The sequence below is a fragment of the Jaculus jaculus genome, chromosome 14 (assembly GCF_020740685.1).
Source record: "Jaculus jaculus isolate mJacJac1 chromosome 14, mJacJac1.mat.Y.cur, whole genome shotgun sequence".
NCBI classification, from domain to species: Eukaryota; Metazoa; Chordata; class Mammalia; order Rodentia; family Dipodidae; genus Jaculus; species Jaculus jaculus.
The window spans coordinates 9,260,026-9,286,702 of record NC_059115.1 but is presented as its reverse complement, the minus strand read 5'-3'; the positions used below and the strand labels follow the sequence as shown (position 1 = coordinate 9,286,702).

Below are 26,677 nucleotides of genomic sequence, written 5' to 3'. Positions count from 1 at the left end.
AAACAAACTCTAGATGCATGTGTCCCCTTGTGCATTTGGCTTACATGGATCCTGGAGAATCTAACTGGGATCTTTTGGCATTGCAGGCAAAGGCCTCAATTGCCAAGCCATCTCTCCAGCCCCAAATTTCCCATTTTTAAAAATATTTGAAGCCGGGTGTGGTGGCGCACGCCTTTAATCCCAGCACTTGGGAGGCAGAGGTAGGTGGATCGCTGAGAGTTCAAGGCCACCCTGAGAATACATAGTGAATTCCAGGTCAGCCTGAGCTAGAGTGAGACCCTACCTTAGGAAAAAAAAAAAATATTGAGGGGGGGGGAAGGGGAGGGGTGAGATGGACAGAGAAGCACAAAGTGAGAGAATGTGCTGGGCGTGGTGGCGCATACCTTTAATCCCAGCATTTGGGAGACAGAGGTAAGTGGATCACCATGAGTTCAAGGCCACCCTGAGACTATATAGTGAATTCCAGGTCAGCCTGGACTAGAGTAAGACCCTAAAGACCCTACCTCGAAAAACAAACAAACAAACAAACAAACAAACAAACAAACAAACAAACAAAAACACTCACACGAGAGAAAGGGCATGCCAGGGCCTCCAGCCACTGCAAATGAAGTCCAGGTGCATGTTCCACCTTGTGCATCTGGTTTATGTGGATACTGGGAAATTGAACCTGGCTCCTTAGGCTTCATAGGCAAGCATCTTAACCGCTAAGCCATCTCTCCAGACCCCAACTTCTCCATTTATTTTTATTTTATTTTTTGTTCATTTTTATTTATTTGAGAGTGACAGACAGTGGGAGAAAGAGGCAGATAGAATGGGTGCATCAGGACCTCCAGCCATTGCAAAGGAATTCCAGACACATGCGCCCCCTTGTGCATCTGGCTAACGTGGGTCCTGGGGAATCGAGCCTCAAACCAGGGTCCTTAGGCTCCACAGGCAATAGCTTAACTGCTAAGCCATCTCTCCAGCCCTAACTTTTCTGTTTTTAAAACTAGGAACTGGCTTCCAAAGTTACCCTCAGGCAAGATCTGGCTTAGCTGGCATCAGTGTGCTATTTCTGTTGCATGGATGATCTTGGCTGGCTGGGGAGTATTGGGGTGGTTGGGATCTTCCCTTGAATGTTGGCTTTGCCCACAGCTCCAAAGACAGCCATGAAGGGAGTGTGCGCGTTTCGGGTACCATGGTCCAGGTCTGGTGTTATCCAGAAGCCTCATGTCCACAGCTGGCAGAAAGTGTGTACATCACTGTACGGGAGTCCAAGCAGGACTACTTCTCCAGTGCTCCCTTCATTGATGGGAATAAAACTGCCCGCTTATGACTGCTTTGGGGGGTGTATTGGGGTGAGATACTGACAGGACAAAAGTGAGTGGACAGTTGATCTGGGAATGGGGAGACGCGGTATCAGAGAAATGAGCACTGACTTGGAGCAAGACCGAGAGCTTGGAAGATGGAATGTCTCTGGAGATTGAGTGTTGAGGTAGTTTTCTGACAAGGGTTGTGCTGCGAGTTAAGCACCTACCTCTGGGCTCTACACCTATCCACTTGGGCACCGCTGCAGGGCAGGGGATGATGGCGGCGCTCTCCACACCTCCCAAAACCAGGGCCGCCCTTCTCCACTGGAGATAAATGCATGGCAGCCCCTTCCTTGGGACTCCTTACCACCCTGGTAGCGCCCTTTACTTTTTAGCATCGGACTTTGAGCTCCATGGCTATTCCTAGAACACAGCTCCCAGAATGGTTCATGAGCCCCTCCTTTTTGACTGCTTCACTCCCCCCCACCCCACATTAGGAGTTGAGCACATGCTAGTCAAGTGCTCCACCACTGAGCTACATCCCCAGCCCTGTTTTCGCTCACTTTGAGAGTCTCTCACTAAGTTGCCCGAGCTGGCCTTGAACTCCTTTAAGTCTGGCCAGGCCGCCTAAGTAGCTGGCATTGCAGACACGTGCCACCAAACCTGCCTTTTGTGTGCTGGCTTTGAGACAGGGTCTCATTAGGTATCCCAGGAACTTGCTGTGTAGACTAGGCTGACATTGAACTTGCAGCAATCCTCCTGCCTCTGCCTCCTGAATGGTGGGATTACGAGTTTGTCACTATTCACTGCCAAGTCTCAGTTACCACCAGCCTAGTTGGTGGTTCTGCCTCTTGACCATACACTGATGATCAGGCGCAGCGCCGCAGATAACGGCTCATCTATGGGTCTTTTGCCGGTGAATGCTCTACCCCACCTGCAGCTGGGCATCCTCTGTGCATAAGCCAGAAGCATGCACTGCACACAGGACATCCTGTGAGAGAGCAAGCGCTCGCAGGAAGTACTTTTGAGGGGTGTGTGTGTGCTCCTTTAGCCTGTGTGTGTACAGGGAGCACACCAGCACCAGCCTGGCAGCAGTGGACGGGGTGGGCAGGGAAGGCTCGCGCAGCTAGGCAGGCACCATTTACTGTTTATTAAGCACTCGTTGACTGTGAACCAGGCCTGCTTGTACCTATGCAACCCCTGCCTCACAGCAATCCTGTGAGATGGGCATTTCCACCACGCAGTGCCCACAGTCTGGAGCTACTCGGCGCTGTGCACGCGCTGGTGCTGGATGAGCTTGGTGCTCTGGTGGAAGCGGCGGCCGCAGTCCTGGCAGGCGAAGGGCTTCTCTCGCCGGTGAGTGCGCAGGTGCTGCGTGAGCGTGGGCCTCTGGCGGAAGGCCTTGCCGCACTCGGGGCACGCGAAGGGCCGCTCGCCCGTGTGGATGCGCCGGTGCTGCGTGAGGTTGGCGTGCTGCCGGAAGCTCTGGCCGCAGTCCGGGCAGGCGAAGGGCCGCTCGCCGGTGTGGATGCGCTGGTGTTCCGCGAGCCGTGACACCTGCGTGAAGCCCAGGCCGCACTCGCCACAGTGGTAGGGCTTCTCGCCCGTGTGTGTCCGCTGGTGGCGCGTGAGCTTGAGTCGCTGGCTGAAGCGCTGGCCGCACTCGGGACAAGCAAAGGGCTTCTCGCCCGTGTGCACGCGCAGGTGCTGCGTGAGCGTGGGCCTCTGGCGGAAGGCCTTGCCGCACTCGGCGCACGCGAAGGGCCGCTCGCCGGTGTGGATGCGCCGGTGCTGCGTGAGGTTGGAGCGCTGCCGGAAGCTCTGGCCGCACTCGCCGCAGGCGAAGGGCCGCTCGCCGCTGTGCACGCGCCGGTGCTGCAGCAGCACCGACCGGCGGCCGAAGCGCTCGCCGCACTCCACGCAGCCGAAGGACTTGTCTCCGGTGTGCACCGCCTGGTGCTCCAGCAGCACGGCCCGCCGCGCGAAGCTCTCGCGGCACTCGCTGCACGGGAAGGGCCCCGGGGGCTCGGGGGCGCCGGGCAGGGCCGGGGGCGCGGGCCCGGGAGGGTCCCCGTGGATGCGCTGGTGCTGCCGCAGGTTGGAGCGCTGGCGGAAGCTCTGGCCGCACTCGGCGCAGCGGAAGGGCTGCTCGCCGGTGTGCACGCGCCGGTGCTCCTCCAGGCGCGCGCTGCGCACGAAGCCTTGGCCGCAGTCCCGGCACACGAACGGCCGCTCCTCGGTGTGCGTGAGCTGGTGGCGCAGCAGGTGCGAGCTGCGGCTGAAGCTGCGGCCGCACTCGCCGCACACGAACGGTCGTTCGCCCGTGTGGATCTTCTGGTGCCGCAGCAGGTTGCTGCGCTGGCTGAACACCTTGCCGCACACGTCGCAGCGGCCGCCCCTCACGGCTCCGGCCCCCGAGCTGGGGCGACCCCGGCTGCGGCCCCGCGGGGCGCGCCAGCGGGCTGCGGCCCCGGCAGGGCCTCCGCCGGGGCGGGTGTCCCCTCCGGCAGGGTCCTGCTTGCCTTCTGGGTCGCTGGGGAGCATAAGTGCACGGGTGAAGCCACCTTCGCGGGAGGGGGACCGGATGCGTCCTGAGAGGCTGGCCATGCCGAGATCCCAGGGGACGGGGAGGTGGTGGCTCGCCGAATCTGGCTCTGTCAAGACGCCGTCCATCTGCAGTGCAAGCCCTGCACAAACAGACCCATTACTTCAATGAGACTGGCTTTCTGCGAGGACCCACTGACCCCTAGAAACTACAGAACCCGAACTGACCCAGTGAGGCGGGCGGGGGCGGCGCATTTGTCTGAGCAGGCTTCCCTGAGGTGACAATGTGGCAGAGGCCAGAATGCGCAAGATGCGAGTGTGTAAAAAACCTTGATTATTATTTTTTGTTTTATTCAAGGTAGGGTCATGCTCTAGCCCAGGATGACCTGCAATTTTCTATGTAGTCTCAGGGTGGTCTTAAACTCACTGTGACCCTCCTACCGGTGCCTCCCAAGTGCTGGGATTAAAGGTGTGCGCCCTGCTCAAGAAGCTTTTTTTTTTTTTAAAAAAAATATTAGTTATTAATTGATTTATTTATTTGAGAGAGAGAGAGAGTACGTGCCAGGGTCTCCAGCCACTGCAAATGAACTCCAGATGCCTGCGCCCCTTTGTGCATCTGGCTCATATGGATCCTGGGGAATCGAACCAAGGTTCTTTGGCTTTGCAGGCAAATGCCTTAACCTCTCAGCCATCGCTCCATCCCTCAAAAAGGTTTTTATTTTGATCTAAAAGGTGGGAAAAAAGTACCTCTTTCTGGAGGGTCTCTGGTGACAGTGGGCCCGGACTAGGTGGGCAGTGAGGGTCTCAGCAGACAGAAGTGATGACGGCCCCAGGTAGCATCAACAGGAAGGGAGTCAGTGGAAATGTAGACTTCTAGCCACTGGTTTGGGGTTTGGATTCGAAGGACTTGTGAGGCCTGAGGCATTAAGAGGAATGATGATTCTATGTGATACGTGTGTGTGTGTGTGTGTGTGTGTGTGTGTGTGTGTGTGAGAGAGAGAGAGAGAGAGAGAGAGAGAGAGAGAGATCAACATAGAAGCTGTCTATGGAGGCGGGAAGTAGACCCCAGACATGCAGTGAGCCCTGCATTAGGTGAGGGAAGAGGAGTCGGGAAAGAGAACTGAAAAGCTGTGGCTGGGGGAGTTAGCATGGAAGTTTCAAGAAGTCAAGGAGTGGAATTCTGGTTCTAGGATCTCCTCCCAGGAAGAATCTGTAATTTTCTACCTTTTCCTTTCACTTTAAACAAACTCTTGCTTTGCTTAAAAAAAAAGGCTCTGGAGGCAGAGGTAAGAGGATCACTGAGTTCAAGGCCACCTTGAGACTACAGAGTGAATTCCAGGTCAGCGTGGGCTACAGTGAGACTCTACCTCGAACACCCCCCCCCCAACAACAACAACAAAACACTGAAAACAAAAAACAAATGGAATGGAGAAATAGCTCAGAGGTTAAAGGCGCTAGTTTAAAAAACTTGCTGGGGCTGGAGAGATGGCTTAGCGGTTAAGCGCTTGCCTGTGAAGCCTAAGGACCCTGGTTCGAGGCTCGGTTCCCCAGGTCCCACGTTAGCCAGATGCACAAGGGGGCGCACGCGTCTGGAGTTCGTTTGCATTCCAGCCCTGGCTCGCCCATTCTCTCTCTATCTGTCTTTCTGTCTGTCACTCTCAAATAAATAAAAAATCAACAACAACAAAAAACTGGCTGACTCAGGTTCAATTCTCCAGCCACTCATGAATGCCAGATGTAAGAAGTGGTGCATCTGGCCTTAGTTTGTAGCGGCAAGAGACCCCCGTGCACATGTGTTTTCTCTCTCTGGCGCGCACACACAAAGAAAGCAAGAAAAGCAAGGAAGGGGCTGGAGAGATTGCTCAGTGGTTAAAGGTACCTGCTTGCAAACCTGAAGGCCTGGGTTAGATGTCCCCAGATAAGCCAGATGCACACAGGGCCCATTCATCTAGTGATCATTTGCACTAGCAAGCGGCCCAAGCATGCCCATCCCCCCCCAACAAAAACATGAAAGAAAACAAAACTGTTTAACCCCATGCAACCATGCACGCCTTTAATCCCAGCATTTGGGAGGCAGAGGTAGGAGAATCCCTGAATTCGAGGACAGCCTGGAGCTACAGGTAAGCCTGGGCTAGAGAGAGACCCTACCTTGAACAAAATCAAACAGAAAACAAAACAAGACAAAAAGCAAAAAAACCCAACCAACCAACAAACACAAAACATCAAATATCCCACACCGCCCAAGAATTCCACTTTTAGGTTATTAGCAGTTGTGTTTTTTCTTGTGTGAAATAACCTACCAATAAGGCTGTTGCTTGTTCAAGGAGGAGCAACTCAAAAGAACAGTAGCAGAGACCTGCTGACAACGGCTGCGTTCCCAGCCAGGAGTGTGCTGTGCAAAGGCCTAGGGCGACCCCTGCTGCTCACGGAACACATGGCATCAAAAATGCCAGAACAAGGTGATTTGGCATCACTGAATTTTTTTCTTAAAAAAAAAAAAAAATTAGGGCTGTAGAGATGGCTTAGTGATTTAGACACTTGCCTGCAAAGCCAAAGGATCCAGGTTAGATTCTCTGGTACCCACGTAAAGCCGGATGCACAAAGGTGGCACATGCATTCGTTTGCAGTGGCTAGAGGCCCGGGCGTGCCCATTTTATCTGCCTCTTTTTCTTATAAACAAATAAATATTAATAAATATAAAAATAAATAAATAAATAAAGATATACATAGGCTGGGCATGGTGGTGCATGCACTCAGGAGGCTGAGGTAGGAGGATCGCTGTGAGTTTGAGGCTATGGTGGGCTATAGAGTGAGTTGTTTCAGGGTAACCTGATGTAGACTGAGATTCTGAATCTAAAAAACACTATTTTCTTAAAAAAATTTATTTTTCTTAGCCAGGTGTGGTGGTGCCATCCTTTAATCCCAGCACACAGGAGGCAAAGGTAGGAGGATGGCTATGAGTTTAAGGTCAGCCTGAGACTATATAGTGAATTCCAGGCCAGCCTGGACTACAGCGAGACCCTACCTCAGAAAACAAACAAACAAACAAACAAACAAAAAATCCCAAAAAACTTTCTTTTGTTTTTGAGCTAGGGTTTCACTCTAGTCCAAGCTGACCTGAAATTCACTATGTAGTTTCAGGGTGGCCTTGAACTCACGCCAATCCTCCTACGTCTGCCTCCCCAGTGCTTGGAATAAAGGTGTGTGTCACCACCCTCAGCTATGAGTTTTCTTCTTAGAAACATTTTCGCGCTGGAGAGATGGCTTAGCGGTTAAGGCATTTACCTGTGAAGCCTAGGGATCCAGGTTTGATTTTCCAGGTTCCACATAAGGTGGCGCATGCATCTGGAGTTGGTTTGCAGTGGCTAGAGGCCCTGGTGCACCCATTCTCTCTCTCTCTCTAACAAATAAAAGTAAATCAGATTTTTTTTTTTTTTTCTGAGGTAGGGTTTCACTCTAGTCCAGGCTGACAAAACGAAACAAAGAAAACCCATTTTTTTCCTTAGCTGGGTGGCTCATGTAGTCTGGGCTATGCTATATAGAGTGAGTTCCAGGTAAGCCTGAGCTAGAGTGGGACTTTACTTTGAAACAAACAAACAACAAATGAAAACAAAACAACCCTGCCAGCCGGGCGTGGTGGTGCATGCTTTTAATCCCAGCACTTGGGAGACAGAGGTAGGAGAGTTCAAAGCCACCTTGAGACTACATAGTGAATTCCTGGTTAGCCTGGACTAGAAGAAGACCCTACCTCGAAAAACCAAACCAAACCAAACAAACAAAACCAACACCCCTCCTGCCCTACAAAGCAGGCTGGGGAGATGGTTCATCAGTTAAAGTAGCTTGCTTATAAAGCCTGCCAGCACACTTTCAAATCCCGACTACCCAAATAAAGCTGGATGGTACTGTAGCAGCGAGAGATCCTGGCGCACCGCACAAGTAATGTATAAATTAAAAAAAAAACAAAAAAAAAACAAAGCAGGGCTGGAGAGATGCTCAGCTGTTAAAGGCACTTGTTTGAAAACTTGGTGGCCTGGGTTTGAATCCCCAGTACCCATATAAAGCCAGATGCATAAATTGGTGCATGCATGTGGAGTTCATTTACAGTGGCAAGAGGCCTTGGCATTTTCATTTCTCTGCTTGAAAACATATATATATATATATATATATATATATATATATATATATACACACACACACACACACACACATATACATACACACATATACATACATACACACACATATATGTACACAAACATATATGTATGTATGTATATTTTGGTTTTTAAGGTAGGTCTTACTAGTTCAGGCTGACCTGAAATTCACTATGTAGTCTGAGGGTGGGCTCAAACTCATGGCGATCCTCCTACCTCTGCCTCCTGAGTGCTGGGGTTAAAGGCAGGTACCACCACGCCTGTCTCAAAATATATATTTAAATTTTTTTCTTTATTTCAGAGGGGGGGCGAGGATGGAGGGAGAGAAAGAAGGAGAGAGAGAGAGAGAGAGAAATAAGCAGGGAGGGAAGGAGAGAGAATGGCTGCACCAGGGCCTCCAGCTGCTGAACAAACTCCAGATGCTTGTGCCCCCTTGTGCATCTGGCTTACGTGGGTCCTGGGGAATTGAACCTGGTTCCTTTGGCTTTGTAGGCAAGCACCTTAACCACTAAGCCATTTCTCCAGCCCTCAAAAAAAAAAAAAAATATATATATATATATATTTTTTGAGGTAGGGTCTCACTCTATCCCAGGCTGACCTGGAATTCACTATGGAGTCTCAGGGTGGCCTCAAACTCACAGCAATCCTCCTACCTCTGTCTCCCAAGTGCTGGGATTAAAGGCATGTGCCACCACACTCGGCTTTCTCAAAAATATTTTTTAAAAAGCTTTTCTTGGGCTGGAGAGATGGCTTAGTGGTTAAGCGTTTGCCTGTGAAGCCTAAGGACCCCGGTTCGAGGCTCGGTTCCCCAGGTCCCACATTAGCCAGATGCACAAGGGGGCACATGCGTCTGGAGTTCGTTTGCAGAGGCTGGAAGCCCTGGCGCGCCCATTCTCTCTCTCTCCCTCTATCTGCCTTTCTCTTTGTGTCTGTCTATCTCAAATAAATAAATAAAAATTAAAAAAAAAAAAAAAAGCTTTTCTTTCTGGGTACAGTGGCATGCACCTGTAATAACAGCACTCTTGGTGTTTAAGGCAGGAGAACTTGCCACAAGCTCCAGGCTAGCATGAGCTACAGTAGTGAGCTCAAGCCAGCTTGGGTACATAGTAAGACTCTGTTTCAAAAAATATAAACAGTGCTCCCTTTGGCAGCACATACACTAAAACTGGAATGACACACACATTAGCATGTTCCCTGCACAAGGATGACACACACATTTGTGAAGCGTTCCATAGTTTTGATGAGACATTAAAATCCAGAACAGAAAGAAAAATAAATAAAAACAACTCCCTGGGTGGCACACACCTTTAATTGCAGCATTCTGGGAGGCTGAGGTAGGAGGACTGCCATGAGTTTGAAGCCACCCTGACATTACCTGAAGGGTTAATAACCTTTCCTGAAAACTAAAGGAAACTAAAGACTTAATACCTATCCCTAATGTTCATGGGCACTGAAGAAGGCCCAGAGGGGGTGGGAGAGATGGCTTAGTGGTTAAGGGCTTGTATATGAAGCCTAAGGACCCCGGTTTGAGGCTCGGTTCCCCAGGACCCACGTTAGCCAGATGCACAGGGGGCGCACTCATCTGGAGTTCGTTTGCAGTGGCTGGTGGCCCTGGTGCACCCATTCGCTCTCTCTCTCTCTCTATCTGCCTCTTTCTCTCTCTCTCACTTTCAAATAAATAAATAAAAATAAACAAACAAAAAAAGAAGGCCCAGAGGAATTCGCCCTCATTAAGTTTGACCCCTTTCCTGATTGATGTACTCCCTTAGCCTAGATGGCCTTGAAGGACCAGGGACCATCTGAGTTTCCTCCCTTAGACATTCCTGGCTGAGGAAGCCTGTTCTGAACAAGGACACAAACAGCTACAGCTTTCTTATCAACTGCCCCTGGTACAGTCTGTTTCTCAGGATCCTCCATATAAGTTTGAATCTCAGCCTGGCTCAGGGCTTCAGTCCTCATCCTGCGGGAAGGCTGCTGCCCTTCGCTGTTTCTCTCAATAAACCGTCTGTAGAGATCAAGTCTGGTGTTCTCTTTTGCTTTTCTCTTACACTTTCCTTATACTACCTAGTGGATTCCAGGTCATCCTGGGCTACAGCAAGACCCTACCTCGAAAAATAGATAAATGAAAACAGGGAAGTGTGTGGTGGCCCACGTTTTTAGTTCTAGACTGAGATAGGAGGATTGCTGTGAGTTTGCGGCCAGTCTGGGCTGCAGAGTGAGTTCCAAGTCAGCTTGGCCCTAGAGTGAGACCCTGGCCCCCACAAAATACCCCCCCCCCCAAACAAAGCAACCCTCTGCAAACAACCTGGAGAGATGGCTCAGCAGGTACGAATACTTGCTGTGCAAGCATAAAGACCTGAATTTGATCCCTAGCACCCACATAAAAAGCCAGACATGGGCTCGAGACATGGCTTAGTGCTCAAGCCATTTGCCTGCGAAGCCTAAGGACCTGGGTTTGATTCCCCAGGACCCACGTAGGCCATGTGCACAAGGGGGCACATACATCTGGGGTTTGTTTGCAGTGGCTGGAGGCCCTGGTGGGCTCATTCTTTCTTTCTCTCTGCCTCTTCCTCTCTCTCTCAATTAAATACATAAATATTTTTTTGAAAAAGCCAGAGATGGTGCCTGTAACCCCAGTGTTGGGTGTGTGTGTGTAGAATCACTGTGGCTCACTGGTCAACTAGTCTGCCTGAAAGAAAAACAAACAAACAAACAAACAAACAAACAAACAAAAACTCCAGCAGTTTCAGGTTCACTAAGAGAGGTCTTCTTAAGGAAATAAAGTAGCTATGTGATAGAGGACCCTCTATAATTTTTCTCTGGCCTCCATAGTGTGCACAAGGTGTGCACATCCACACAGATAGACACTTGTAAACACCATATGCACACAAAACAAAACACCTAAATTATTTTTTATTTTTCTGCATACATGTGTCCCTTCCTTCCCTCCCTCCTTCCATTCCCTCCCTCCCTCCCTCCTCCTTCCTCCTTTCCCTTCTTTTCCCCTTCCTTCCTTCCTCTCTCCCCTCTCCTCTCCTTTCCCCTTCCCTTCCCTTCCTCTCTCCCCTTTCCTTCCTTCCTTCCTTTCCTTCCTTCTTCCCTCTCTTCCTTTCCCCTTTCCTCCCTCCCTCCCTTCTTCTTCTTCTTCTTCTCTCTCTCTCTCTCTCTTTTTTTTTTTTTTTGAGGTAGGGTCTTACTCTAGCCAAAGCTGACCTGGAATTTACTATATAGTCCCAGGCTGGTCTCAAACTCATAGTGATTCTCCTCCTACCTCAGCCATTCAAGCGCTGGGATTAAAGGTGTGCTCTACCAAGCCCAGTTCTTTTCTTTTCTTTTTTAAAAATGTATTTATTAGAGAAAGAGGCAGATGAAGAAAGAGAGAATGGCATGCTAGGGACTCCAGCTACTTCAGTTGAACTCCAGAAGCATGTGGCACTTTGTGCAATTGGCTTATGTGGCTACTGGGAAATTGAACTTGGGTCCTTAGGCTTCACAGTCAAACACCTCAACCACTAAGCCACTTCTCCAGCCCTTTTTCTCTTTAAAAATGTTGTGTTTATTATTTGCAAGCAGAGGAATATAGGAAGAGGGAGAGAAGAGAGACAGAATGGGTATGCCAAGACCTCTAGCTGCTGGAAAGAACTACAGATGCATGTGCCACCTTCTGCAACTGGCTTTACATGAGTACTAGGGAACTGAACTAGGGTTGTTAGGCTTTGCAGGCAAGAGCCTTAACCATTAAGCAATCTTTCCAGCCATCCCTCCCTTAAAAAAAAAAAAAAAAAAAAAAAAAGACAGGGTTTCACTCTGTACTCCTGACTGGCCTGGAACATGCTATGTAGAACAAACTGACCTTGAACTTGCAGCAGTCAACCTAATTCAGACACAAAGTGCTGGAATTACATGCATGAACCACCACACCTTACTCATAGGCAATCTTATTATTATTTATTTTTATTATTTTTGGGGTTTTGAGGTAGGGTCTCACTGTAGCCCAGGCTGATCTGGAACTCACTCTGTAGTCTCAGGCTGGCCTTGAACTTACAGCCATTTTTCTATTTCTGCCTCACAAGTGCTGGGATTAAAGGCATGTGCCATCACGCCCAGCTTGGCAATATTATTTATACATTAAAAATATTTTACTTCCATGGGATATATTTTATAATCATGGAAAATGTTAATAAAAATTAAAAAAAAATATTTTACTTATTTATTTGAGAAAGAGAAAGAAGGACTGGGAGGGAGGGAGAGGGGGAAAGGGAGGGAGGGAGGGCGAGAGAAAGAGAGAGGGGGGGGAGGGAGAGAGAGGGAGGGAGAGAATGGGTGCACCAGGACCTCCAGCCACTGTAAACAAACTCCAGATGCATGCACCCCCTTGTGCATCTGGCTTACATGGGACCTGGAGACTTGAACTGGGATCCTTTGGCTTTGCAGGCAAATGCCTTAACTGCTAAGCCATCTCTCCAGCCCTTTTTTTCCTCTCTTTTAAAATTTTATTTATTTGAGAGAGGGAAAGAAGGAGAGAGAGAGAGAGAGAGAGAGAGAGAGAGGGAGAGAGAGGGAGCGAGAGAATGGGTATGCAAGGATCTCTAGCCACTGCAAACGAACTTGAGACGCATGCACCACCTTGTGCATCTGGCTTACTTGGGTCATGAGGAATCGAACAGAGGTCCTTTGGCTTTGCAGGCAAATGCCTTAACTGCTAAGCCATCTCTTCAGTGCTTATTTATCTATTTTTTTTAAAAAAATATTTATTTATTTGAAAGCCAGATGTGGTGGCGCTTGCCTTTAATCCCAGCACTTGGGAGGCAGAGGTAGGAGGATCACCGAGAGTTCAAGGCCACCCTGAGACTACATAGTAAATTCCAGGTCAGCCTGAGCCAGAGTGAGATCCTACCTCGAAAAAACAAAAAACAAACAAACAAAAATTTATTTACTTGAGAAAGAGAGAGAGAGAAGGAGAAAGAGGCAGATAGAGAGAGAGAATGGGCACACCAGGGCCTCTAGCCATTGCAAACAAACTCCAGATGTATGTACCACCTTGTGCATCTGGCTTTATGTGGGTACTGGAGAACTGAACCTGGGTTCTTTGGTTTTGCCAGCAAGCACTTTAACTGCTAAGCCATCTTTCCAGCCTAGGCAATCTTATTTAATCATATTAAATTCCATTTATTAACTCTCTCTTCCTTCAGAGTATACTTAAACAAATTAAGATGACTAAATGAGACCATTTCAACTCCCCCCAAAGGTAGCTATGATGGCAATACAAAATATATTTATATGTGTCACTTGGGCATGGTGGTGCACACCATTAATTCTAGCACTTGTTTTCTTTTGAGGTAGGGTCTCACTCTAGCCCAGGCTTACCTGGAATCACTATGGAGTCTCAGGGTGGCCTCAAACTCACGGGGATCCTCCTACCTCTGCCTCCCAAGTGCTGGGATTAAAGGCATGTGCCACCACGCATGGCTTAACTATAGCACTTGGAAGGCAGGGGTAGAAGGACTGCCAGAAGTTCAAGGCCACCCTGAGACTCCATAGTCAATTCCAGGTCAGCCAGGGCTAGAACAAGACCTTACCTCAAAAAAATATTTATATGGGGCTGGAGGGATGGTTTAGCGGTTAAGACACTTGCCTGCAAAGCCAAAGGACCTTGGTTAGATTCTCTAGGACCCACATAAGCCAGATGCACAAGGGGCACATACATCTGAAGTTTATTTGCAGTGGCTGGAAGCCCTGGCATGCCCATTCTCTCTTTCTGTCAAATAAATAAATAAAAAATATTAAAAATATTTATATGTGTGTATATACAAGTGTATATATATGTGTACTTCTGTCAGTCTCATGCATGCTAAGCATGTAGTCTACTGTTGAGCCACCTCCCTGTTTTATTTTAAAATTTATTTTATTTTATTTTTGGTTTTTCGAGGTACGGAGGGTCTCACTGTAGCCCAGGCTGACCTGGAATTCACTAGGTAGCCTTAGGGTGGCCTTGAACTCATGCTGATCCTCTGACCTCTGCCTCCACAGTGCTAGGGTTAAAGGCATGCTCTACCACACCTAGCTCTCTCTCTCAAGTAAACACCACTTTATGCTATGCTGGGGATCCAACCCAGTTGGGTGTGGTGGTATATACCTATAACCCCAGCACTGGGGAGGTGAAGGAAGGACGACCAGAAAGACATTCTAGGCTACCTATCCAGTTTGAGGTCAGCTTGGGCTAAATAACAAGATTCTCACAAAAAAAATGAAGCCTAAAAAAAAATAGCCCCAACAAACAAAGAACTCTTAAACCTTAGGCTGGAGAGATTGCTTAGTGGTTAAGGCACTTGCCTTTGAAGTCTAAGGACCCAGGTTGAATTCCCTAGGCCCCACATAAGCCGGATGTACAAGGTGGCAGTGGCTGGAGGCCCTGGTGTGCCTATTTTTCTCTGATATAACTGAATAGCACTTTGAGGCTTGGACAATAGGGAGGGCAGGGCTTTGGGGAAAGGAAAGGGTGGTGGTGGTGGTGGTGGGGGACACAAAATCTGAACCCAAATTGAACTAGTACCATAGAATCCTATATTCTGGAAATTAGACTAAAAGGTAGAACCCTCAAGCAAACCTTAGAGGTAACACCTGAATTGAATGGACCTGCAGAGAGTAAGATGAAACCTAAACTTAAATTTCTTTTGTTTCTCTTTCTTCTCTGGATTTTGCTTGTTTTTTGTCTCTTGGTGCTGGCCTGTAATTCCCTGTACCAGGATGTGATTTACACCCATAATGAGCTGTTGATCAGAGAGACCTACTAGATCTCCCAAAACAAATAAGACAGACTTCTGTTAGAGCACTTGATTACCCACCAGAGGTTGATGGTAAGACCCTACTGCTGAAGACACCAATCGCTGTTGGCACGGACCATGAAGAGACCTGATTGGAATCCGAAGGCGAGCCAGTCCTCAGATAATTAGCTCATCTAGTGCTGGAAGGCGCTACATGAGCTACCAGGGGAAAGTGGCCAACATCTGTCCAACTCAGAAGCAAACAACCTGACGTGATGCTCACACAAGTCCAATACACAGCAATGGTGGATAACCGACTGCTCTTGGGTTGGCTAACAGATCCACTCAGTGGAAGGGTAACCGTATCTGGAACTGGGAAACAAGTCAGAATCATATCCAGATAATGATTCTGCTTTTCATTGTCAAGCTCCCACTAACCTTACACTATAAAGTGTCTAGACTTTATAATTCTAAATTAAAAATGGCTATCCCATTTAACTGGTGCTGACTTCACTCTCCAATAGAGAATTTGATTCTCTTTTTCAGATGGGAACTGAACCTGAGGAGATAAATGACCCAGGGCACTCCACCCTGCCCTCAGCTGAAATCACAGAGGAATTTGGAAAATGAGCAAAAATAAGAATGCTGTACTCATAGTTAAGCTGATATCAGCACAAGGGTGATGAAGAAAGACACTGAGGACACTCAACACCTACCAAGGCAGACATCAAGATGCTCCTAAGTGCCCATCACTGAAATAGACTTAAAATGTTCCCAGCATGGCTCAGGGAATCTTGCAGAAAAGGGGGTGGAAAGATTGTTAGAGCCACAAGTTGGGACATTTTGTACAGAGACATTAGCTCTCCCCCATAATTGACTGCTTCCCCTTAATGCATGACCCATAATCCCCAGGGGGTTGACCTGTATCCCCAATGAGGAAGGCCTCTTCAGAAAAGGGGCAGGGAGGAGGGAAAGGATAGTACCAACATGTGATGTTTACATATAAAATATGTCATATCTAATAATAATAAATATGATATATAAAAAAATAAAATCTTATTTCCTCAAAAAAATGTGGGGCAGGTATATGGTATTTGTCTGTAGCAGCAAGAGGATAGCATGCCCAGTACACACGTACACACACATAATAAGTAAATAAATGGCTAAGGGGGAGATTATTATTTTTAAAAATATTTTATTTTATTTTTTGATTTTTCAAGGTAGGGTCACACTCTTGCTCAGGCTGACCTGGAATTCACTGTGTAGTCTCAGGGTGGCCTCGAACTCATGTTGCTCCTCCTATCTCTGTCTCCTGAGTGCTGGGATTAAAGGCGTACACCACCACACCTGGCTCAATATTTTATTTTTGTTTATTTATTTATGAGAGAGAGAGAGAGAGGAAGAGAGGGGGAAAGAATATGGACAAATGAACTCCAGATGTATGTGCCACCATGTACATCTGGTTTACGTGGGTTCTGGGGAATCAAACCTGGGTCCTTAAAGCTTCACAGTCAAGTGCCTTAACCACTAAGCAATCTCTCTGGCCCTATTATTATTATTGTTTTGTTTTTTCAAGGTAGGGTCTTGACCTGGCATTCATTCTGTAGTCGCAGGCTGTCCTGGAACTCACCATGATCCTCCTACCTCTGCCTCCTCAGTGCTGGGATTAAAAGTGTGTGCCACCATGTTTATCTTTTTAGCCCTTTAAAAATTTTTATTTTGTTTATTTTTATTTATTTATTTGACAGAGAAAGAGGAAGAGAGAGAGAATTGGCATGTCAGGGTCTCCAGCCATTGCCAACGAACTCCAGACACATGCACCTCCTTGCGCATCAGGCTAACATGGGTCTTGAGGAATCAAACCTGGGACCTTTGGCTTTGTAGGCAAATGCCTTAACTGCTAAGCCATCCCTCCAGCCCTTTTTGTTTTTTTTTGGGCACACTGGGGCTTTCATTTTTCCTTTTTTTTTTTAAATATATTTTTTTAGAGAGAAACAGACAGGGTGTGGGTGCCACTGCAAACAAACCCCAGACATGTGCATCTGGCTTTACATTGGGTATTGGGGAATCGAACCCAGGCCAACAGACTTTGCAAGTAAGTGCCTTTAACCACTGAGCCATCTCCCCAGCCTGTTTTTCCTTTTTTTTTTTTTAAAATATATTTTATTTATTTGAGAAAGAGGAGGAGAGAGGGAGAGAGAGAGAGAGAGAGAGAGAGAATGGACACGTCAGGGCCTTTAAGCCACTGCAAACAAACTCTAGATGCATGTGCCACCTTGTGCATCTGGCTTATGTGGTCCTGGGGAATTGTACTAGGATCCTTTGGCTTTGCAGGCAAATGCCTTAACCACTAAGCTCTCTCTCCAGCCCATACCCCCCCCTTTTTTTTTCCAAGATTGGGAAACCTTCCAGCCCAGGATGACCTGGAATTCACTATGCAGTCTCAGGCTGACCTTAAACTAATAGCAATCCTCCTACCTCTGCCTCCCGAGTGCTGGGATTAAAGGCGTGCGCCACCACACCTGGCTTTCTTAGCTTCTTTCTTTCTCTTTTCTTTTTTTTCTCTCTCTGTATGTGTATATGTAGCTTTGACTTGTTGGAACTCACTATGAACACTAGTTTTTGGTTTTAAAATTTTAATTTATTTATTTATTTGAGAAAGAGAGAGAGAGAGAGAGAGAGACAGAGAATGAGAATAAATGGGCATGCCAGGGCCTCTAGCCACTGTAAACTCTAAGGTGCCACCTTGTGATCTGGGTTATGTGGTACTGGTACTGGGGAATTGAAACTGAGCCCTTGGGCTTTGCAGGCCTTAACCACTAAGCAATCTCCAGCCCCACTTGATGGTTTGGAACTTGCAGCAATCCTCCAGAGTGTTGGGGAGTGTTCGGATTATAAGTGTGCAACACCGTTTCCAGCCTTTTCTTTTCCCTTTTTGTTATTTTGGTTTTTCAAGGTAGGATCTCACTCTAGCTCAGCCTGACCTGGGATTCACTCTGTAGTCTCAGGGTGGCCTCAAACCTCAAACTCACAGCAATCCTCCTACCTCTGCCTCCCGAGTGCTGGGATTAAAGGCGTGTGCCACCACACCTGGTTCAAGCCTTTTCTTTCCATCTTTCTTTCTTTCTTTCTTTCTTTCTTTCTTTCTTTCTTTCTTTCTTTCTTTCTTTCTTTCTTTCTTTCTTTTTGGGGGGGTTCAAGGTAGGGTCTCACTCTAGCCCGGGCTGACCTGGAATTTACTCTGTCATCTCAAGGTGGCCTTGAACTCATGGCAATCCTCCTACCTCTGCCTCCTGAGTGCTGAGAGTAAAGATGTGCACCACCACACCTGGCTAAGCCTTTTCTTTTCTTTTCTATAAAGGTTTACAATCCACACAGAGGAAAGAGAAGTAAACAAATAGCATTCCTTGACATTTTCTCCTCTGGAAATAAGATCAGCAAATGTTAACACTACAGTAGAGGAGATGGTACACTTAAAGGAAGCAGAAATATAGGAGAAAAAAAAGAGATCAATCTGATTCCAAAGCAAGTTCTCCAAGTCAAGGAGTGGGAGGGAGTACCAGATACTTCTGGCCATGAAGAGGAAAGGCTGAGGCACCCAGGTGGGGCAGGATTCTGCCCAGGGCTCTGTCTACACAGTGTTCTGAGCCAGCAGTGTGCATAATGGTGACTCTGATCCACTGAGAAAGCCAGAAGGGCAAAGGAACTAGTTATGCTGCTTTGCGGAGCTCTCATCTTCTCCATCAGGATGATGACAGAGCAAGATTCTAAGGGAATTCACAGCACACTGTGCCCAGCCAGATCACCCTTTGAATCCTTCAGCGGTGTCCACCCACCAGCTCACTTCCCCTCACCCATGTCCCTCCCAGTCCTTAATGCCACACTGACAAGAAGCTCTTCACCCACTTGCTCAACACTGCAAGCCAGACTGGTGTTTGCTTTGTCTTGAACATAAACCAAACCCTTGGAGGGCAAAGAGACCATGATGGGAGAAGAAAGGTCAAAAACAAAGTTATTGGGCTGGAGAGATGGCTCAGCAATTAAGATGACTGTCTGCAAAGGCTAATGATATGGGTGCAGTTCCCTAGTACCCACATAATGCCAGATGCACAAAGTGGCTCATGCACCTGGAGTTTGTTTGTAGAGGTTAGAGGTCCTGGTGCACCCATTCTCTCTCCCTCTTTGCAAATAAATAAACAAACTATTTTTTTTTTTTTAAATTTATTGTTTTCTTATTTTCTCCTATTTGTTTTTCTTAATTTTTTTCTGTTTATTTATTTGAGAGGGATATACAGAGAGAGAAAGAGGCCCGGGGGGGGGGGCGAGAATGGGCGCACCAGGGCCTCCAATCACTGCAAACGAACTCCAGACGCATGTGGCCCCTTGTGCATCTGGCTAACATGGGTCCTGGGGAGTCAAGCCTTGAACCGGGGTCCTTAGGCTTCACAGGCAAGAGCTTAACCGCTAAGCCATCTCTCCAGCCCATAAACAAACTATTTTAAAAAACAGAGTTATTGCTGTTCTCAGAGAAATAAGGAAGCGGTTGTGACTGAGGCACTGAAAAATGGAGCACTTTGAGCATCGGAGGGCAACTTCCGATATGGCCCCACTTTCCACCTTGTTGAGGCAAGGCTTCTCCTTCATGGCCATGTTTGCTGGGTTAGCAAGTCCACAAGGCTCCTGGTGATTTTCTTGTCTCCACCTCCCTTCTTGCCCTAGTTCTGCTGGAATTACAGACCCGGGAGCTACAGCGTCCAGCCTTATGTGGGACTGGGGATCTGAACGCAGGTATTCGTGCTTGTATGGTCAGTGCTTTATCCTCTGAGCCATCTCCCTGCTCTTTGCCTCCCCCGACTCAGGTCGGGTCCCACTCAAGCCCAGGCTGACCTGGAACTCTGTAGTCCCAGGCTGGCCCAGAACTCACAGCAATTTTCCTACCTCTGCCTCTTGGGGTGCTGGGATTAAATGTGCGCACTACCTTGCCTGGTTTTAAAGTTATTTTCCTGAAGGACGGTCTCACTTTATAACCCACTTTACAACCTACTGCCTCAGCTTTCCAAGTATCTGGGCTTACAGGTGTGTGATAAAACAAAAACAAAAACAAAAACAGGGAGGTAATATGATGGAGAATGGAATTTCAAAGGGGAAAGTGTGTGTGTGTGTGTGTGTGTGTGTGTGTGTGTGTGTGGGAGGGAATTACCATGGGATATTTTTTTATAATCATGGAAAATGCTAATAAAAATTAAAAAAAAAGCCCCCCAAAACAAAAAAATCCTTTCAAGGCTACTTCCTGCAAGTGAGAGATGTGAATTTCAAACTGAAAGGACTCATTAGCAGCCTTGATTTAAATAAATGGGACTGGGAGATGGCTGTCAGTACCACACAGGCATGAGGACCTGAGTTTAGATCTCTAGCATTCAGGCAAAAGCCAGACACAGTGCTGCATGCCTGTAATCCCAGTCTGGTGAGGTAGACACAAAGAGCTGCCGGAGGTATGCTGGCTATCCAGTCTAGCTAAATTCATAATCTCCAGGTTCCGTGAGAGATTCTGTCTCAAAAACAAGGGCACGGCGCACGCTTTTGATCCCAACACTCAGGATCATAATGAATTCCAGGTCAGCCTGGGCTAGAGTGAGACCCTACCTCAAAAAACCAAAAAGTTAAAAAAAGAAAAAAAAGGCATAGGGTTGGAGAGATGGCTTAGCAGTTAAGGCGCTTGTCTACGAAGCCTAAGGACCCATGTTCAACTCTCCAGATCCCATGTTAGCCAGACGCACAAAGGTGAGGAAAGCCCACTAGATGGCTGCAAGCATCTGGAGTTCGACTGCACTGGCTGAGGCCCTGGCCAATTTTCTCTGTCCCTCTAAAACAAACAAACAAACAAACAAAAAAGGTGGGCAGCTCTTGAAGAAGACAGTAGAGGTTGACCTCTGGACTCTACATGCACATGAATGTATGTGCACTCACATGTATATATACCACGCAAACATATACATGCAAAAAAAGTTGAAGCCGGACATGGTGGCACACACTTCTAATCCCAGCACTCGGCAGGCAGAGGTTGAGGTTACCCTGAATCAACATAGTTAATTCTAAGTCAGTCTGGGCTACAGTGAATCCCTACCTTGAAAAAAAAAAAAAAATGTTGAGATGGGCTGGAGAGATAGTGTGGTTTGATTTAGGTGTTCCCCATAAACTTAGGTGTTCTTAATGCTAGGTTCCCAGCTGATGGAGTTGAGTTTTGGGGATTAACATCTCCTGGAGGCAGTGTATTGTTGGGGGCGGGCTTATGGGCGTTATAGCCAGTTTCCCCATGCCAGTGTTTGGCACAGTCTCCTGTTGCTATGGTTCACCTTATGTTGGCCTGGGGGTGATGTCCACCCTCTGCTCATTCCATCGTGGAGCTTCCCCTCGAGCCTGTGAGCCAAAATAAACCTCTTTTTTCCCCAGAAGCTGCTCTTGGTAGGGTGATTTCTACCAGCAATGTGAACTGGACTGCAACAGATTGCTTAGTGGTTAAGGTGCTTGCCTGTGAAAACTAAGGCACCAGATTCGATTCCTCAGTACCCACGTAAAGCCAGATGTATAAGATGGCATATGCGTCTGGAGCTCGTCTGCAGTGCCTGGAGACACTGGCATATCCATTCTCTCTCTCTCTTTATCTGCCTCTCTCCAAGTAAGTACATAAATAAATAAAATATTCAAAACACTCAGGGACTAGGGGTGTGGTTCAGTGGCAGAGTGCCTGCCTAGAACCCACCAGTGAGGGGCTGGGGGATGGCTCAGTGCTGGAGGGCTTGCCTGGCATGAATAAAGCGCTGGATTCCATCCCCAGCTTGGCAAATAATTTTTTTTCAGTTCTTTTTATTTTTTGGTTTTTCGAGGTAGGGTCTCACTCTAGCTCAGGCTCTTCTGGAATTCACTATGGAGTCTCAGGGTGGCTTCGAACTCACGGCAATCCTCTTACCTCTGCCTCCCGAGTGCTGGGATTAAAGGCGTGCGCCACCACGCCCGGCTTTTTTTTTTTTTTTTCAGTTCTTTTGAGGTAGGGTCTCACTCGACCCCAGGCTGACTTGGAACCCACTTTCTTGTCCCAGGCTGGCCTTGAACCCACAGTGGTCCTCCTATCTTTGCCTTCCAAGAGTCCTGGCATTAAAGGCATGGGCACCCATGCCTGGCAAAATAACTTACTTCTTCTAAGAAGGGCTAGCCCAATGTATTTCTGATAGGTAACATCTCAGAATTTTACCTCCCATATGAGAATTCACAGGAAGTTCCATCAGTCCAAGGGAGCAAACCAAGGAGGAGGGGACACTGGGTGACTAGGCAGGAACTCGGTTTGTCTTTGCCAGTTACTTGGACTGTGTCAAGAGCCCCCTTCTGCCTCATTTACTAACCTACTCACCTTGGTAGGTCCCAGACCTCCTTGCCCTTGTACCTGACCAAGCAAGATGCAGCTCAGAGTCTGGAGGCCACACAGAGAGCCAGGACAGGGAGAGAATGTCGTGTGCGGAACACGGGCTCTCTTCTCAGGAGGTGGTATGTATGACGCAGGGAGAATTTGTGAAGAGCTGCGAGGTCAGTGGCAAGTTTCTTCTCAGGACAGATGCTAGAGTGGATTGGGTACTGCAGAAGGGCCTAGGAAACAGGAAGCCTGGGATACTAGAGTGACAGCTGCCTGACTGGGTCCAGGAGGAAGGCTCATGGGTGTAGTGGACCATGAGGAGGGTCCAGTCTCACCTCGCGCCATTTCACTAACCTGGGGAGAAGATGCCTCCTACGTCTTCATGCCACAGGGCCACAGAATGATCCCTCCATGAGGACCCATCAGGCCCAGTCTCACTGTGAGGAGAGGCCTGGTCCAGTGCTGCCCCACAGCCCTGAAACCACAGTGGTCACCGTTAGATTGTGCTTGGCTGGGCTCAGGGAGGGACGTGACTGATCCCTACTCCCGTTAGGCTCCTGGGGCAGGGAGTGGCTCTCATTTTGTGTAAGGCTCACCTGTGCCTCCTTAGGTAGGAGGGCCACTGCAGCCTCTTGGGCGGCGGGAAGGTGGTCAGACTCCAGGAACTCTGGGGAGAAAGAATGAGGTCAAGTAGCCCAAGGGAGTCCTTAGCCCGCTGTCCTCAGTGGCCACGCGCGGGGACCCAGGCACGGGGAAGACATGGGTATGGGATTAGGACTAGAGAGGGCAGGGTAGGTCAACTGAGGCCCAGCACCCCCAGAAGGCCAGGGGCAGAGCTACAGACAGATGAGATGAGGTGGGCCCAGGTTTGAGCCTCTGTACCAGTATGGGTCCTGGAGCAAGATGATCATGTGTGTGTGTGTGTGGGGGGGGGGAACGACAGGGACGTGGGGAACTGAATCAGGGCCACAGAGGCATGGCAGAGCACAGGTGACTGTCTCAGGTATTCTATCCTGGAGGTAATGTTTAACTCTGTGAGATCTTTCCATCTATAAATAAGCTTGCGTCCCTGCCACCAGTGGATACCCCTCAATGGACTTTGCTGGGGAGTGAATTCCACTTCTCTCACACAAGGAAATCCCAACAGTCTGCTCCATGCTAGGGGAGAGTTGTGGAAATGGAGCTGCTATGGTTGGGGTGTGGCGTGTATGGACTGGAGGGAGGCGGGCGCCACATGAGCACTGTTAAATTTAGCAGGTCCTGGCCCAGTAGAGTCCAGACTGCTCCACCCAACTGGGCCTCACCTGGATCCTCCGTGACTTCAGTCTCCTCCTTCACCTGAAGGCCCAGTGGCAATTCCTGCATGGCTCCAGGGGCCATCTCGGTCCCAGACTCTGGAGTTTGAGGGTTGGTGTGAGAAACAGGCTGGAAGCAGGAGGGCTCCATCTTCTCTGATAGGACCTCCTTGCCTTGCACCTGAACTGTGACCTGGGGAGATTCCCCCGTTAAGCAGAGAGTGAGGCTAGGCACAGCACAGAGTCCACGGGCACCCACTCTATTGCTGGACCACCTACCCAATACTTACTGACAAGATCTCCCCCACTCCCTGACCTTGAGCAGGGAGCAAAAGGACCATCTCCCCAAGTACAAGCTTGTGCATGGGACCCTCCCTCTTTCCCCAGACTTCAGTCCATGACTCTAGGAGATGCAGGGATGGGCTGGTGAGCATCCGCTGCCCTGAGCAGCCTCACAAAGGGTCCGTGGTAGGTAGACACTTCTATGCCACCTGAGGCCCCCTCCCCCAGGGACACAGAGCTGAACAACACGACCCTCCACTTGGTTTCTGACTCACCCATCTCCGAGGCTCGCCTAGCTCCCAGCGAAGCCTGTCGACCAAGGCAGCAGCCTCTTCAGAGCTTCCTGGCTGCTGTCCCCGTACATGGGCCTGGATCTCAGGGGGCAGGGCACCAAGGAACTGCTCCAGCACCAAGAGCTCCAGCATCTGCTCCTTGGAGCGCACCTCTGGCCGCAGCCACTGGTGACACAGCTCTCGTAGCTGGGCCAGGGCTTCTTGGGGACCCACTGCCTCCTCATAGCGGAAGCATCGGAAACGCAGACGTGCAGCCTCAGGGCCTGGGTCCCACAGGGTGTCTTCCTCTTCCTCCTCAGAGTCCTCCAGCTTTACCACAATGGGTTCTTCATTTTCTGGGGGTTCAAGGCCTGGGAAGCCCAGTACGGTGGGTCTCATCAGGAGGACCGGGTCAGGTCCCCGATGTGTCTGCACCTAGGAAAGGACTACCATGAGGCTGCTGGGACACTGGCGGGCAGTGGCAGTGAAGAGTTACTGAATGCTCAGTGCACGCTCCGTTGTCTGATACTCAGGCCGGCTTCATGTGGAAGGCAGATGACAGACACTAAGGCACACAGACAGGCCAATCATACCCCAGGGACCCATGAGGCTAGAATCCTTAACTGAGCCACCGGTTTTCCTGGCCTTCTCTCTAGCTGGGCCTGTGCAGTGACAATCTCCTTCCAGCAGCTACTTCTCTATCTGACAGATGGCATCTAAACTGCCCACTATCCAGGCATCAGTACACACTACTTCCTCCTCCTTCCTACCCCCAATGCCAACCCCTTAACGTTTTCTTGTCTCCTATTTGGCTCCTCTCAGACTCCTCCACCATTTCTCCCCTCCCAACCTGACTTGAGGGGAGCAAACTAGCTCTGCCGGAGTTCCCTGTCTCAACCCATGCAAAGTCACACCCGTGTCCTCAGGCAGCAACCCTTCTTATTCAGCTCCGTCGCCCAAGTCTAGCTCATCATCACACCTTGCAGTGATCTTATCTGCTCTGCTGCCTGATTTAGGAGGGGCTGGGAGATAACAGGGGGAACATCTGGGGGCTCCAATGACCCCAAGGTCTCTGGGCCAGGAGCCTGCCAGGAAGGTCCGAGATACCGATTCCACCCATTTTTAGGTCGCCGCGTCTCTGTGAGTTGCAGTTTTCTCCATCAGAGCCCACCTTCCCCCCTGTCTGACACTCCTGCGGCTGGGGCTTAGTGAAAAGTTGCTTATTATTGGGGCGCACTGCAGTCATCTTCCGTGGGTGGCATCAACCTAGAGAGGGCTGCCTGATCCCGTGGGTCAAACTTTCGCCCCTCGAGGTTCCAAGCCAACTCCAGGAGGACCTCAGCAAGGCCAGCAAGCTAAGTGCCCTAAGGAGGCATGGGAAATACACTTCCCACAAGTCTTACGCGGACACTTCCGCTCTAAGATGCCAAGTTCTGGCGCCGCCGTGGCAACCGGGCACGGCGCTCAGACCCTGTTGCCGTGGCAATGCGCGGCGGCTGGCGAGCTCGCGCGACAGCACCGGCGCCACCTGCGGGGAGCGTCGGAACCCCGGTCTCCTGCTCCTGACCTGCTCGGGCAGTCGGTGTCCCCGAGTCCACGCCTCTGCCCTGGTCCCTCCCGGCCCTCCGCGGCGGAGCCCCCGCCCTCAGCCCCGCGCTCGCGGGGGTCCGCTCCGCGCCCGAGCACGCGCACTCCCCGGCCCCTCGTCCGGGCCGACTACGTCTCCCAGACCGCTCCGCGCGTCCCGCCGCGCCCTGCGGCCCTTCCCCACCCGCGCCCCGTCTTTACCCGCCTTCCCGGCCCCTGGGGGGGGGGGGTAGCCCTGGGGGCGAAGATCAGGACGCGCTCCTGGCGGCCTCTTCCTACATTCTCCGGCTCGAATCTGGGCGTCAGGACCCCGTCGATGTGCACAAGCCTCTCGGGAGGCAATGGACAGCAGAACCGCCTTCCAGACCGCGCATGCCCCCCACCACATATATGTGTGTGTGTGTGTGTATATATATATATATATATATATTTTTTTTTGGGGGGGGGTCAGTTCTCTATGGGCCTTCCCGGGATTTGCAGGCTTCTGCACCAATCATGACTCTCACTAGGATGCCGTCAGCCTCTTGTCTCCATGGCAACCCCCGGCCCGGGAGGGGGCTCCCCTTCGGCTACCTCCTGGACCGCGCAGCGGAGAGCCTCAGCCCGGTGCTTTCTGGGAAATGTAGTCCCGGGGCTCTACCCGCGCGCATCACCGACGAGGCTCTTTTGTGGTCCCTGCGCGGTGGGTGGGACCGATCTCCATGGCGACCAGGGCAGCCGGACCTGCTTTTCTCCAGGGTAAGGCCCCAACTAGAATGTGTTGGAAAGGCTATCTGGCATGTGGGTTGAGGATGTGGGGAAGAAACTTGGACAGCGATGTCCAGCGAGAAAGGCTAGTAAGGGGAGACAGAGACAGACGTACAGACTCAAGGGCAGGAAAAGCAAAGAGTGGTCCAGAGATTGGGAAAGGCAGTAGACCTAAGTTAAGTGTACAGACATAGGGATACTGGTAACTGAAAGAGAACTGCCTCCCCTCATTAGATTCACAGGGTTAGTGCCTGGGAGAGAGCGAGAGTGAGGAGAGAGCAAGCAGAAAGGGACGGACGGGATAAAAGGAAATATAAGACCTAGCTTAGCAGTTAAAG

At 49.5% G+C, this 26,677-nt stretch overlaps 1 protein-coding gene and 1 non-coding gene across 3 annotated transcripts; one reads left to right on the top strand and one right to left on the bottom strand.

Moving 5' to 3' along the window:
* Window positions 1–866: 866 nt before the first annotated feature.
* Window positions 867–26,013, bottom strand: Mzf1 (myeloid zinc finger 1). Of its 2 annotated transcripts, none has more exons than XM_045133414.1 (6): window positions 25,794–26,013; window positions 24,009–24,440; window positions 23,461–23,644; window positions 22,753–22,823; window positions 22,511–22,631; window positions 867–3,976 (listed from the first exon to the last, which is right to left on the bottom strand). In XM_045133414.1, exons 2-6 carry the CDS (start codon window positions 24,402–24,404, stop codon window positions 2,550–2,552), a joined length of 2,199 nt encoding a protein of 732 aa, XP_044989349.1. In that variant the 5' UTR covers window positions 24,405–24,440; window positions 25,794–26,013; the 3' UTR covers window positions 867–2,549. The 2 variants fall into 2 exon arrangements, with proteins under 2 accessions (XP_044989349.1, XP_044989350.1); XM_045133415.1 differs by lacking the exon at window positions 25,794–26,013 and adding an exon at window positions 25,573–25,619.
* On the top strand, window positions 9,123–9,226 carry LOC123454909. Its single transcript, XR_006633560.1, has one exon. It is a non-coding gene; the product is annotated as a U6 spliceosomal RNA (small nuclear RNA).
* Window positions 26,014–26,677: the final 664 nt, after the last annotated feature.

What these genes read in the sequence shown, in the direction of transcription:
- Mzf1 (XM_045133414.1), bottom strand. Translation starts at nt 24,404, where the DNA reads ATGAGACCCACCGTACTGGGCTTCCCAGGCCTTGAACCCCCAGAAAAT. An exon ending in TAGGCGAGCCTCGGAGATGG is followed by an intron (nt 23,645 to 24,008) that starts GTGAGTCAGAAA and finishes GAATCTCCCCAG; the next exon opens with GTCACAGTTCAGGTGCAAGG. An exon ending in AGGAGGCATCTTCTCCCCAG is followed by an intron (nt 3,977 to 22,510) that starts GTTAGTGAAATG and finishes CTGTTTGTGCAG; the next exon opens with GGCTTGCACTGCAGATGGAC.